At 36.6% G+C, this 12,724-nt stretch overlaps 1 protein-coding gene across 4 annotated transcripts in view; it reads left to right on the top strand.

The window, feature by feature from the left end:
- Positions 1-440: 440 nt before the first annotated feature.
- Positions 441-12,724, top strand: part of LOC102585973 (vacuolar protein sorting-associated protein 8 homolog) — a 33,461-nt gene continuing 21,177 nt past the window's right edge. For 2 of the 4 annotated variants that reach the window (XM_006356852.2, XM_006356850.2), the window contains exons 1-15: positions 441-605; positions 1,116-1,170; positions 1,351-2,903; positions 3,214-3,525; positions 3,641-3,802; positions 3,937-4,027; positions 4,121-4,281; positions 4,408-5,041; positions 6,773-6,837; positions 6,992-7,093; positions 7,318-7,460; positions 7,670-7,725; positions 9,858-10,519; positions 10,612-10,802; positions 10,958-11,258. In XM_006356852.2, the coding sequence (XP_006356914.1) occupies positions 1,413-2,903; positions 3,214-3,525; positions 3,641-3,802; positions 3,937-4,027; positions 4,121-4,281; positions 4,408-5,041; positions 6,773-6,837; positions 6,992-7,093; positions 7,318-7,460; positions 7,670-7,725; positions 9,858-10,519; positions 10,612-10,802; positions 10,958-11,258 (4,371 nt within the window). In that variant the 5' untranslated portion in view covers positions 441-605; positions 1,116-1,170; positions 1,351-1,412. The remainder of the gene's footprint in view (positions 606-1,115; positions 1,171-1,350; positions 2,904-3,213; positions 3,526-3,640; positions 3,803-3,936; positions 4,028-4,120; positions 4,282-4,407; positions 5,042-6,772; positions 6,838-6,991; positions 7,094-7,317; positions 7,461-7,669; positions 7,726-9,857; positions 10,520-10,611; positions 10,803-10,957; positions 11,259-12,724) is intronic. The other 2 variants (XM_015313189.1, XM_006356851.2) reach the window with 2 other exon arrangements.

The following is a 12,724-nucleotide window of genomic DNA, read 5'->3' as shown; positions in this document are numbered from 1 at the left end:
AATACTCTAATATCAAATTTCAACATAACATACATAAATATGATTAAAAGGAAAACGTAAGTCCATAATTTTATTCAACAATGAATTCTACTTTAATTTAAAAATTAGAATACTAACAACATCATACTAATGATTTTTTTTAGAAGATACGACTCACATGAAGTAAAAGTTGAGAATACGAAGAAAATGAAATATAAATAATATTAAAATAATATTTTTAGAAAATATTAGAATAATAAAAATTAAAAATAATTTAAAATAATAAAAATTAAAATACAATCGGAGATGCCCTTAGAGTTTTTTAAGCAAGTTAAATTGTTTCCATAAAATATTAAATTTTAAGTAGGTAATTATTTTGTAGGTGAAAACGTGGCAGATATCAAATAATTTTAATAGTTTCTTCATATTACGAGGTTAAATTTAGCAAAGGAAAAATTTCATAGCGTTTATGTATGAAAGAATACAATTTTTCTCTTATTTGACCTGTAAACCCAGCTTCATATTTTGAGGTAAAATCACCCAATACTAATTTTTTTGATTCATCAGTTAATCACTCAAGTGAAGAAGTTTCAAATTTTCCCTCCCCCATTCTCCTTCCAATCAAGGTAATCTCACTTTAATTCCTGAATTTTTGATACTTAAATGGAAGATGGGTATTTTAATTAGATGAGTTGAGCTTTTGTAACAACTGATTTGGTATTTGGATGGAAATTTTGATCTTATTCTTTTATCTTTTGATATCACAAACATTCAATAGTAACTGTTGGGTTTCCTTCGTGTTCTAACATAAAATTAAAGTTGCTGTCTTTTTGTAATTTCTGTTCGTTTGTGATATTTTTTTTTTGGATTGTGATCTAGTTTTGTTTTGTGTTTAATTCCTACTTGTCAAGATGTAATTCCAAGTGCTAATTGCTATTTTTAGTAAGCCTTCTTGTTATCTTGTGCTGCTTCTACTACTATTTGCATTGTTGAAGTATACAAGTTAAAATCTTTATAATGAATTAGCTGTTATCGGGTTTGTCTTTCTGAGATGGGATTTTTGAGGTTGTGGATTTGGGTTTCTCTATGCAGTTTTTCTTATCAAGATGTTTGTTTTCTTTTTTTTGATTTTCCAGCTGCGAAGCAACTTACATTTTGCAAATTTTAGTCAAAGATTTATGTTTCTCAGAGGTAATGTAATGCACATAATTGAAATAATTTTTGTTTCTGAAATACTGACTAATATGTCCCAACTTAGAATGGAGGTCTTTCAGTTATTCAGACTTTTATATATACAATATCCATCTAGACCTTCTACTTAGTATATATCTTCTTTGATCATAAACTAATTTTCCTGGACTGTGTTTTCAGGGTTAAAGAGCTAACTGTTTCTGCAAAGCCATAGACAAAAACGGTAGTGAGTGAAGACTTAAATGGAGCTTGACCTGGATTCATTTTTAGATTCACACGCTGACGATGATGATGATGATAATCACTTACTACATCATCGCACTGTTGATGAAATTCTCCTCAACCACTCGTCCTCTTCTTCTTCTTCGCCTTCTCCTCCTTCTTCTCCATCTTCTTTGCATAGACGCAATGATCTAGATTGTCGCAATCGCTCGGCAGAATCATCTTTTCAATCCCTAAAACCGCCATTAGAGTTGCATCAGACAGAGTCAAGAGCAGAGTCAATTAGTCGTAAACAATCGAGTGAATTTTCTTCACCACCAGCAGGCCAGAGTGTGTTGCCACCATTTTTCAGTGGGGTCATCAGATCAAATTCAAAACCTGGAGATGCCTTGGCTGCGGCTTTCGCTGCATCCCGCTCCATTCCCGCACCTCGTGCAGCAGCCATCAAATCCAGAAAAGCAAGCTCCGGAGTGCTGCAAAGGGCCTTGGAAACTGATGAATTGGCTCCTATAGATCCTCCAGCTCGCACTGATGCCAACATTTCTGACAAAAATCTTGATACTTTTGGGCGCACAGTGTTTTTACAAGAGATTGGTTCTGAGACTATTGGTTTGGAAGGTAACATAAAGGATCAGTTTCAAGCTGGTCAAGTTCAACTAAGTGATACAGACAATGGTAGTAGGGAGGTATCTACAGTGGATGCAGGTATGGACAATATGAATGTTTCTGATGCAGGTGATGTTTCTGTGGTGGATGATTTTTCAGTTAAAAGTAATTTGAATGAAGCTCTAAGTTATACTGGAACTCAAGTGGAATCTCCTAGTAGAACTGAATCAGACTCGGTTTTTCATGATAGCTCTGGGTTGGATGAGATTGAAGATAGACAAGTTCAACCTTTATTTGGAGGTGAAGATAATGTTGTAAGTGCGGATAGCAGCGAAGAAGCTGGTACTAAGGAGATACTCTCTTCTCCAGTCTATGAGACTCTTTCTGATGAAGATTTGACTAAGAATGATGGTGCAAAGCTTGAGCATGAAAATGTAATTCCTCAATCCAAAGAAGGAGAGGTCAGTTCCAATGGAGATGAAACCAATTCTTTAAATGATGCTGCAAGTATCATTGATGAGTTAGTTTTACAGCAGGAAAGTATGAGGGATAGTACAAATCCTCAAAAGAATTACCATTCTGCCTTGAAGCCCCTAGAATTGGCTGAGGAAGCTGAAAAGAAGCAGGCCTTCACGGCTATGCATTTAGAAGAGGGTGCTTCTGCTCAACCAATGAGGCTTGATGGAGTTCATAGGAGTTCTAATGTCCTGGGTTACTTTGATGTAGATGACAACAATACCATCACCCAAACCCTATTATCTCAAGCTTTTAGGCGTGAGCATGGATCTTCACAGGTCCTGGCTGTTCACCTCAAATACATTGCTGTGGGAATGTCCAAAGGATCAATTCTTGTGATGCCAAGCAGATACTCCTCCTCACATCATGCTGATAACATGGATGCTAAGGTTTTTGTGCTAATTAGCTTTGTGCACCAGCACCTTATTACAGTGATTGACCACATTATGAATTAAATTTTGACAAAAAGTATTGTTCTATTCCAAGAAGTATCATTCATTCCATCCTCTTTGAACTTATAAGGTTATAATTTAACAAATATCTTCTTCGTGTAATCACTTTTGAAAAGGAAATTGCTCATCGTAGAATCTCTATATTGGTATTGTGTATATTTTTTTGTTACTTGCATTATTGATTTTGGATTCGACTGAATAATTAAATATTTTACTTTCTGATGGTAGAAATGTGTATATATTTCAGATGTTGATATTTGGATTACCGGGAGATAAATCTCATGCCCCTGTAACTTGCTTGAGCTTTAATCAGCAAGGGGACATGCTCTTTGCCGGATATGGTGATGGGCATTATACTGTATGGGACGTACAAAGGGCCTCTGTGCTTAAAGTTGTCACTGAACATAAAGCTCCAGTTGTTCACCTTTTATATTTAGGGCAAGATTCTCAAGTTACTCGACAGTTTATTGTGCTCAGCGGTGATACTAAAGGTGTAGTTAACTTAGACCGGTTTACAGTGTTTCCCTTGTTCAATAGAATCTCCCTTTCGAAGTCGCAGGTAATTTTATCCTTTTCATGCATCTCAATTGACATGAATATCCTTCTCAAAATATTGACATGAATAACATGCATCTCTAGGTTGAATAAAATAATATATGTTAACATTTAAACAGGAACTGCTAAATGAAAGCAACAGCACTACATTATGTGCTGTGTCACTACTATCTGGTGAAAGTTATGGAAGTGCTATGGTGGCGGCAAGTCAAGAGGGAGGCAGCCCTTCTTTGATTGAGGAAGGTGTGGTCATACTTGGCACACACCAATATGCTCTAGTGGTATGAAGTTCTTAGAACATTCATTGGCCTGGAAGGATTTCACTATCTCCCGAAACCCAAACTCCTTGTAAATGATCAGTTTAACCTTCATTCCTGCTTCTTGGTCAAGACTTCTGTTTCACTGTCTTTTGCAGGCAAAATTAAGCCCCACATTTAAAGTTTATGCTAAAATTCCACGTCCTGATGGTGCTAGGGAGGGTTCAATGCCCTATGCTGCTTGGAAATGTATGGAATCACATATTTCTTCAGTTTTGGTATGTATGAATTTTGGCTGTGGATATGTTGCATTTGAGCTTGCTAAGATTGTTTTTGTTGCAGCAGAAAGTATTTCCACTGAAACATCAGAAAAAGTTTCACTGCTTGCAATTGCTTGGGATCGAAGAGTTCAGGTTGCAAAGCTGGTGAAATCTGAGCTAAAAGTCTGTTGGAGATGGACTACGGATAGCTCAGCAGTTGGGCTGGCATGGTTGGATGAACAGGTACATAAAGTTCTTGGTGTTTTATCAGGAACTTCCTTTTCTCATCATTTATCTGCAATATTTTGAGTACTTGCATTTAGGTTTGGACAGAAGTACAAAAATTACAAAGATTTTTTACTTGTCCAGATTTTGGTAATTCTCACAGCAACTGGACAGCTTTGTTTGTTTTCAAAAGATGGGAATTTGATCCACCAGAGAAGTTTTTCTATGGATGGATCTTGTGGAGAGGATCTCATGTCATACCATGCCTACTTCAGCAATGTCTTTGGAAATCCTGAGAAAGCTCATCACAATTGTTTAGGTGTCAGGGGGGCAACTTTGTACATTCTTCGGCCATCCCAGCTTGTTGTTTCATGCCTTCTTTCCTGGAAGGAACGAATAGAAGTTTTACATAAAGCAGGTGACTGGACGAGTGCACTGAACATGGCAATGTCTCTTTATGATGGTCAAGCACATGCTGTTATTGACCTTCCAAAGAATTTGGATGATGTGCAGAAGACCCTTATGCCATATCTTGTACAACTGCTGTTGTCATATGTAGATGAGGTGTTCTCCTACATAGCAGTGACATCTGGCAACCAACATGGGCAGCCAGGCCAATCAAATGAATTGAAGTATGATGCTGACTTTGTGAATCCTGATATTAAGGAGCAGTACACTCTGGTTGGTGGTGTTTCCGTTGAATTCTGTCTTCATATCAAGAGACTTGATGTTCTCTTTGATGAAATTTTTCCAAAGTATGTTGCTGTGAATCACAAGGGTATGTTGCAATGTGTTTATACTTTAACATCCTGCATTATGTCCCATGTCAACTATTTGGGGCTTGTTTCTATGTTTGATGCCTCCTTGATGAAAAAGAAAATTGCTTGCACAAAACTATAATATATTAATGAATGCCTCCAAGTACTGTGGTGAATTAACTAGGTTAACAATTTTTGAGGAATCGAAGATAATAGGGTGAACATATTATCTTTATTTATGATTTTAGTTTCCGCATCAGTTATTTTTATTCATGTTAATTATAGTATGCTAAGATTATGCCAGCAGGGTTAGCTTGGGATCACTTGTGGTTCTAGGTCCCGTGTCCGCGTCTCGGGGGTAGCTCGGGGCGTGACAGTCAACTCCAGGATTATGATAACGGACCTCCTTCTTCCCCTTATGTTTATCAAACTCAGATATCTGCCATATTTGTTGAAATTCCTAGCACAATATATTTCTGATAGAGGTTCTAGTCTCCTCCATCTCTTCACCACATTTCCTTTCGTCTTTGAAGCTTCCCACATGACCTTAGTGATCCAAATCATTGATTCCTTGTTGAAAGAAGTTCTAGTGATGTTTCTTTTACTCCTCTCAGTCCATTCGTACCAGTCGCCCGTCGCTCCTTTGATTCTCTCGAGATCGAAGGATTTAAAACCTACTGCAAAGTAAATACAGTCCTCCATTGATCGGAGGAGGGTTTAAGGAAATGAGGGAGGGAAGGTGAGGGTGGAGGTTCCCGGTGATCAGAACTATTCAGAAGGACCACCGGAAAATGGATGTTGGTTTTGGATCTAGTTCATAGCTTGGGAATCGTAGCCAAGAAATATGGGATGCTATTATAGAGAGATTTGAAATCAATCTTGTTAAGTTTTTTTAACTGTGAAGTGTGAATCTTAATTAGTATTTCTTTTTTTTTTGATTTGCACCGGGTGTCCGAGTCTCTTTGAGCCCCGACTAATCCCGGGGGTGCACAGGCCCTCGGCAAGGAGTTTCCCGCAAGTGCACCACGGTTAATTCAGGTTTTACCCAGTCCGATGGCCCTCAGAAATTGTTTGCACCCAGTGGGTTTCGAACTTGAGACCTTGAAAGGGAGCAAACCCCAAGGCTCAAGTCAATTGCCAGCAGGCCAACCCCTGAGGGTTAATAGGGTGAACATATTATTAAGCAGAGTTTGAATCGAAAAGGACAAAACATAGTCTGAATAAAGAATTATTTCAGGTTTGTTTTGGTAACTTTTTCCTTCCCCCCAACTACCCTCCTCTCTCCTGTCCACTAACCTCTGGAACTCAACTTTCTGCAGTAACTGACTTATCCCTTCCGTAGCAAACGAAGCCTAGAAACTAGTTATATATAGATAAGAACAATAGTACAATCTGATGTCTAATGGAGCCCCCAGGGGATAGAAGTTCAAATTCCATCAGAGGCGACACTAAGTAAATTCTTCTCATCTTTCTAAGACTTAACATGCAAAGTTATTGGTTCCCGTGCTGGTGGGAGGTAGCAGGTACCCAATATATTAGTTGAGTTTTGTTAAGCTTAGCCTGGATTCCATTGCTATAAAAAAAGGGAATAGAATAGAAACATCTAGCAGACTGTCAGTTAATCTTTTAATTTTGTTCGTGTTCCTCCTGTGGAATTTTGGCCGTTTTCTGTTCTCATTTACTCCAATTTTCAACAAGTTATATTGCCTTGAAACTATTACTCTGGCCAAATTATATGTTTCCATGTACAGATACATTTTTGGAGCTTCTGGAGCCATATATATTGAAAGACATGCTAGGATCTTTACCACCTGAGGTATATCTGTGGTTTTGCTTTGTTAATGTTTTTTGAATTGGGGTGTTTTATGCCTCATATTACTTTACTGTGTCACCATTGGGCACTTGATTTGTCATTCATTTTTAAAAGCTCATAATGTATGCTGATATACTGTGATCTGTTATTGCTGAAGATAATGCAAGCACTAGTCGAGCACTATAGCACTAAAGGTTGGTTACAGCGTGTTGAACAGTGTGTTCTCCACATGGACATGTTGTCCCTGGATTTCAATCAGGTATTGCTGCTTGTTTTATAAGTCAAAATTTATGATTACTGCTTTATGAACAGATGAAGGTTCTCATTAATAAGACGTGAATGCAAAGGACAGTTGTCCGCAAACAGGAAAAAAGTTGCCTAAATCAAATAAAGCTTCCACTATAGGCTTTGATTTGGATTTTTTTTTTCTCTTCCCTGTGAATTTGTCGGATTTAGCTGTTAAATTTTTAATCTATTTTGTAGGTTGTTCGCCTATGCAGGGAGCATAGACTGCATGGTGCATTGATCTATTTGTTCAACAAAGGCCTTGATGATTTTAGGACTCCATTGGAAGAGCTCTTTTTAATTTTGCGGGATAGCAAAAGAGAAAGTGCTACTGCTCTTGGGTAAATTGATTTATGTGTATATTGGATATATTAATTATCTAATGAACATGACGTATACCGTGTACAAGTTTGATATCCCCATATAATGTTAATTTTCTGCCTAAAGTAGGTGATCCAATTCCTAAAGTGTCATTTATTATTTTTGACATTTTTATAAATGCACATTGGTGTTTTCAAGTAAACAAACTTCACCTTCCTCGTGGAAACAGGTACAAGATGCTTGTTTACCTCAAGTACTGCTTCCAAGGTTTTGCTTTTCCTCCAGGTTGGTCTGCAATATGTTATTTATAACTTCTATACGAGTAAATTTAGGTTTGTTTTCCGCATTTGATAATGTGTGCTTAAAAAAATTAGTCCGTCTTTAATAAGCTTGAGAACAGAAGCAAAAGGGATATATTTGGGTTTCACTTTACTCATACTATATCCTTTGCGATTCTATTTTATTTTCTACCATGGTCGTTGATTCTTGTGATATCAGTTAAATTTGAAAATTTTTTTAATGAAAAAAGAAGTTAATTTTGAAAGGTTTGGTGGTATAAGATCAAATGAGGAAACAATCCAGATTAAAGGAAATATAAAAATATAAAATTGTCAATTATTTTATGCGCATGTGTGTTAAAGCATTCAGCTTCATGTACCTTGAGGGAGATTGAGAGAACTTGACACTTCCCTTGTTTGTGTTAGCATCAGAGCCTTCGAGGAGACAATTACTTTGGTTGTATGGTTAGATTGGTTTTAGATAGATAATGTAGTTATATATTAGATTCCTTGTAAGAAGATTAAGGATTTTTGGGTTAGTGAATCACTGATGTAATGATGCAACTACCATTTTGGTTTCCAGCACAAATTGTGTATATATATACTGAATCTGTTACCTTCTCAAAAAAACCAAAAAATAAAAGAAAAGAAGAAGATAGATAGTGTAGTTCAAGGAGAAACTGAAGGACATGAGTAAGAGACTTTGGGGATGTGAAAGATGGGATAAACAAGGCGCTAGAGAATCTCGAGAAAGTTAACAGATTAGAGGAATATTCCCTCACGCATGTGGTTATTCTCAAAAGGGAAGGGCTCAATTATGCCACCAAACTTTGAGAAAAGGCTCATCTATGCCATCCGTTAAAAGTTTGACTCATCTATGCCATTACCGTTTAAGAAAAGGCTCATCCATGCCATTTTTTAACAGTGGTTTTGCAAAACCATTTTTTACATGTGGCAAATTATAATTCAGCCACATTATTATTATTATTATTATTTTAAAAGAAAACAAAATTCTAAATAAAAATTAGAATTAAAATAAGCCACCCAAATTTTAAAATCCCTATAACCATCAGTAACCAATTCTTTCATTCACTTTTTCAATCTAATTCTTTCATTCACTTTATTGATGTGCCATATACAGGAAGCCATTTCCTGTTGTAATTGACTGTGGTATTCATTGTCAGCTGTTAATTAAACTTCAGATTATATTCATCTTTATAATTGATATCATGTACTCTGGAACTACAAGAAGCACTAAGGAGTGCTTGCTTTGGCCTTAACAAAGATTCTCAAGCAATCTCTTGCAACTCAGATCCTCGTATGATAAAAAGCTAAAAACTGATATGTAACCTTTGGCATACAACAAAGTTTCAGATGGTATTCTCATTCCTTGTGCTTCAAACATTCCATAAGAATTTCTTCAATATGCTTTCGTTGTTGCCAAAATTCACTTTTTTTTAGCTTGAGAAAGTGAATGAAAGAATTGGGTTACTGATTGTTATAGGGATTTTAAAATTTGGGTGGGTCTTTATTCAGGTGGGTTATTTTAATTCTAATTTTTGTTTAGATTTTTTTTTTTTTTTTAAAATAATGACGTGGTCGAATTATAATTGGCCACATGTAAAAAATGGTTTTGCAAAACCACTGTTAAAAAATAATGGTATGGATGGGCCTTTACTTAAACAGTAATGGCGTAGATGAGCCAAACTTTTAACGGATGGCATAGATGAACCTTTTCTCAAAGTTCGATGGCATATTTGAGCCTTTTCCCTTCTCAAAATTGATTTTTACATATTTTCCCACATTAATATATATTGTGACATGTTGCATTGCCTATATACTGTTCTCTTTACGGATTTAGTCTTTGAAGACCGACACAGTAAATATCCTAATCATATATGCACCTCGGCATCTTGTCCAGGAGAGAAACAACAAGGATTGGGAATGTGTGTGGGGGAGGGATTATGCTGAGGAATTTCTAAGGGAATGAAATGAATCTTTAAAAATAATTTTAGCTATTCTGCATTTCTGCTTCTTGTGGGGACCTTAATGCGGTATTTCACACACTATCTTTTATTAGTTATTACTTAGTTGTGCTTTTTGTGTTTTGCTTCAAGCAATTGATGATGAACTGTGCAGGGCGTGGAGCATTCCCTTCCACACGTGTGCCGTCTCTTAAAAGAGAGCTTGTGCAATTTTTGTTGGAGGAAGCGAGTTCTCCAAATTCTTCGACAGCAATGTGCTTACCTTACAGTGGACCGAACCCAAACCTTCTCTCTCTGTTAGAGCTCGACACAGAGGCCACCTTGGATGTTTTGCGATATGCATTTGTAGAAGGTGAAAATGAAAGTTACAGTCCTGCATCGGATCCAGCCAATTCAAAAATGGAAACAGCTGAAGTAGTCTTTTCAACTATTGAAGGCATAAACTTAGTTCAGAAAGTAGTAGATGTCCTTGCGGTCATTCTTAATCTGAGTTATTTCCAAACTGGTGGTACCTTTAACAATAAAGATGAAATATGTACTGACATTTGGCCTACAAGGAAAGATACCGAATACATATTAGATTTTATTTCCTTTTTAATTGCCTCTGAAAAAGCTAAGGTTTCAAAAGATACCCTTCGTCAAATTTTTGAGTGCCTGACACTGGGTAACGAAACTTACCCTAACGTTTCTGGGCAGATAGTTGAAACCTTCAATAGGAAACAGAAGCAACTGACTGCACTTTTAGAAGTTTTGCCAGAGGAAGACTGGGATGCTGATTACTTACTGAATTTATGTGAGAGGGCTCAGCTGCATCAGGTACTTTTCCATGCTAAACTGTTTCTGTTCCTTTTTCTTCTGTCAAGTATCAATGACTTCAATTATTTAAGAGGGCATACTATTTATTTTAGGTCTGCGGCTTAATTCATGCCATCACACATCAGTATCTTTCTGCTTTAGACAGTTATATGAAAGCTGTTGATGAGCCTATTCTTGCTTTCGTATATGTTGATGACATGTTGCGGCAACTGCGAGGCAAAGAATCTGATGATTTCAGATCAGCAATCATTTCTCGAATCCCAGATCTACTCAAGTTGAACAGGTTGCAATACAATTCCACAATGTTTGTCATTCATATTCAAGCTGGATTTTCATGAGATGAAGTTCATTCTATGCAGCACCAAGCTGTTTAACCATATATTTTAGAGGATAATCACAGAGTGCTGAAAAATCTTTGCTAATTTTGGGATTCTGCAGGGAAGGAACTTTTTTTCTGATTGTCAATCATTTTGGAGAGGAGAGCGATTACATTTTGTCTCAGCTGCAGTCTAATCCAGAAAGTCTTTTCCTTTATCTGAAGACTCTCATTGAAGTTCATTCAACAGGCACCCTAAACTTCTTTTCTTTAAGAAAAAATAATGCTTCAAACTTCTCCAGTGGAAGAAATAAGAAACATATGTCCTCTGAAGTCTACCTGGAAGCCTTGTCTGACTTACCTAAGCTCCTGCAGAACTATCCAATTCACATAACTGATGAAATGACGGAGCTTTATATTGAGGTGAGTATTGTACTCAACTGGGTAGCGTCTATGTAGAAAGCTTGTTTGTGGGTAATTTTATCCTCCATCGCATGATTTGCTTCCACCTTATGTTTTTCTTATAGAGTAAGGTAATTTAATTTAAAGTAGCAAGAAAGTGCAGATCATGTTCAAGAAATGGACTTAGGTTCCTATTCTAGACTTAATGAATCAATTAAGTACAATATATTACCAAGTTCACTCACTGTAAATCCTCCAATTCATCCCAGTTCTTCAGCCCTTTTCCGCATTGAGCTCAATATTTCCATTATTGTGACAAATAAATAAAGAGAAAGTGGATCTCCCTACCTCAATCCCCAATGAGATTTTAAAAATGCATCTGGAAATCCACTAATTAAAACTGAAAATCTGACAGTAGACATGCAAGTGCTAATCCACTTGATCCACTTCTCGCCAAAATTCATCAACTTCACGATATACAGCAAACAAGACCAATTTACATGGTCATAAGATTTTCCTAGATCTAATTTACATACTACCCCAGCATCTCCTTTCCTCAACTGACGATCATTGATCAATACATTCATTTGCCACCAAAGCTGCATCAATTATTTGTCTCCCTTTAGTAAATGCATATTGGTTGCCTGATATTAGCTTATTTATCACCTTCCACAGCTCTTTTCTTCTTAGGTATCAAGGCAATAAAAATAGAACTTAAGTTTCTAATAAAGGTTCTTGATAGAAGGAAGAACTTCACTGTCTTCAGAACATCTCCTTAACAGTACACCAACATTTCTGGAAAAAAACCATGGTAAACCCATCAGGCCCAAGGGCCTTGTCCCCATCAAATAGTTTAATCACAGCTTGTACTTCATCTTAAAGAAAAGCACCTTTAAAGTTAATCACTTCCATCATCAGATAATGTTACTGTGAGAAATATATGGGAAAAATAATATTGAATTGTGTATCTAAATTGTTACATTGAGACCCTATTTATAGACAATACATATACATTGAAATCCTTTTCTAACTAGGATTCCTATTCCTATTCTTCTTCCTATTCTAAGTAGGAATATATACATATTTCTATTCTAACACTCCCCCTCAAGCTGGTGCATACAAATCATATGTACCTAGCTTGTTACAGATGTAATTAATACGAGGACTTGTGAGGGACTTGGTGAAGATATCTGCAAGCTGATCATTTGACTTCACAAATTTCGTAACGATATCTCCTGAGAGTATCTTTTCTCTGACAAAGTGACAGTCAATCTCAATGTGCTTAGTCCTTTCATGAAACACTGGATTTGATGCGATATGAAGAGCTGCTTGATTGTCACACACAAGTTCCATCTGATCAATTTCGCCAAATTTTAGTTCTCCCAGCAACTGTTTGATCCAAACTAGCTCACAAGTTGCTGTCGCCATTGCTCGATATTCTGATTCTGCACTAGATCGAGCAACCACACTTTGTTTCTTACTTTTCC

This window comes from Solanum tuberosum, unplaced genomic scaffold (assembly GCF_000226075.1).
Source record: "Solanum tuberosum cultivar DM 1-3 516 R44 unplaced genomic scaffold, SolTub_3.0 scf00236, whole genome shotgun sequence".
NCBI lineage: Eukaryota > Viridiplantae > Streptophyta > Magnoliopsida > Solanales > Solanaceae > Solanum > Solanum tuberosum.
This window is presented reverse-complemented; position numbering and strand designations above follow the sequence as displayed.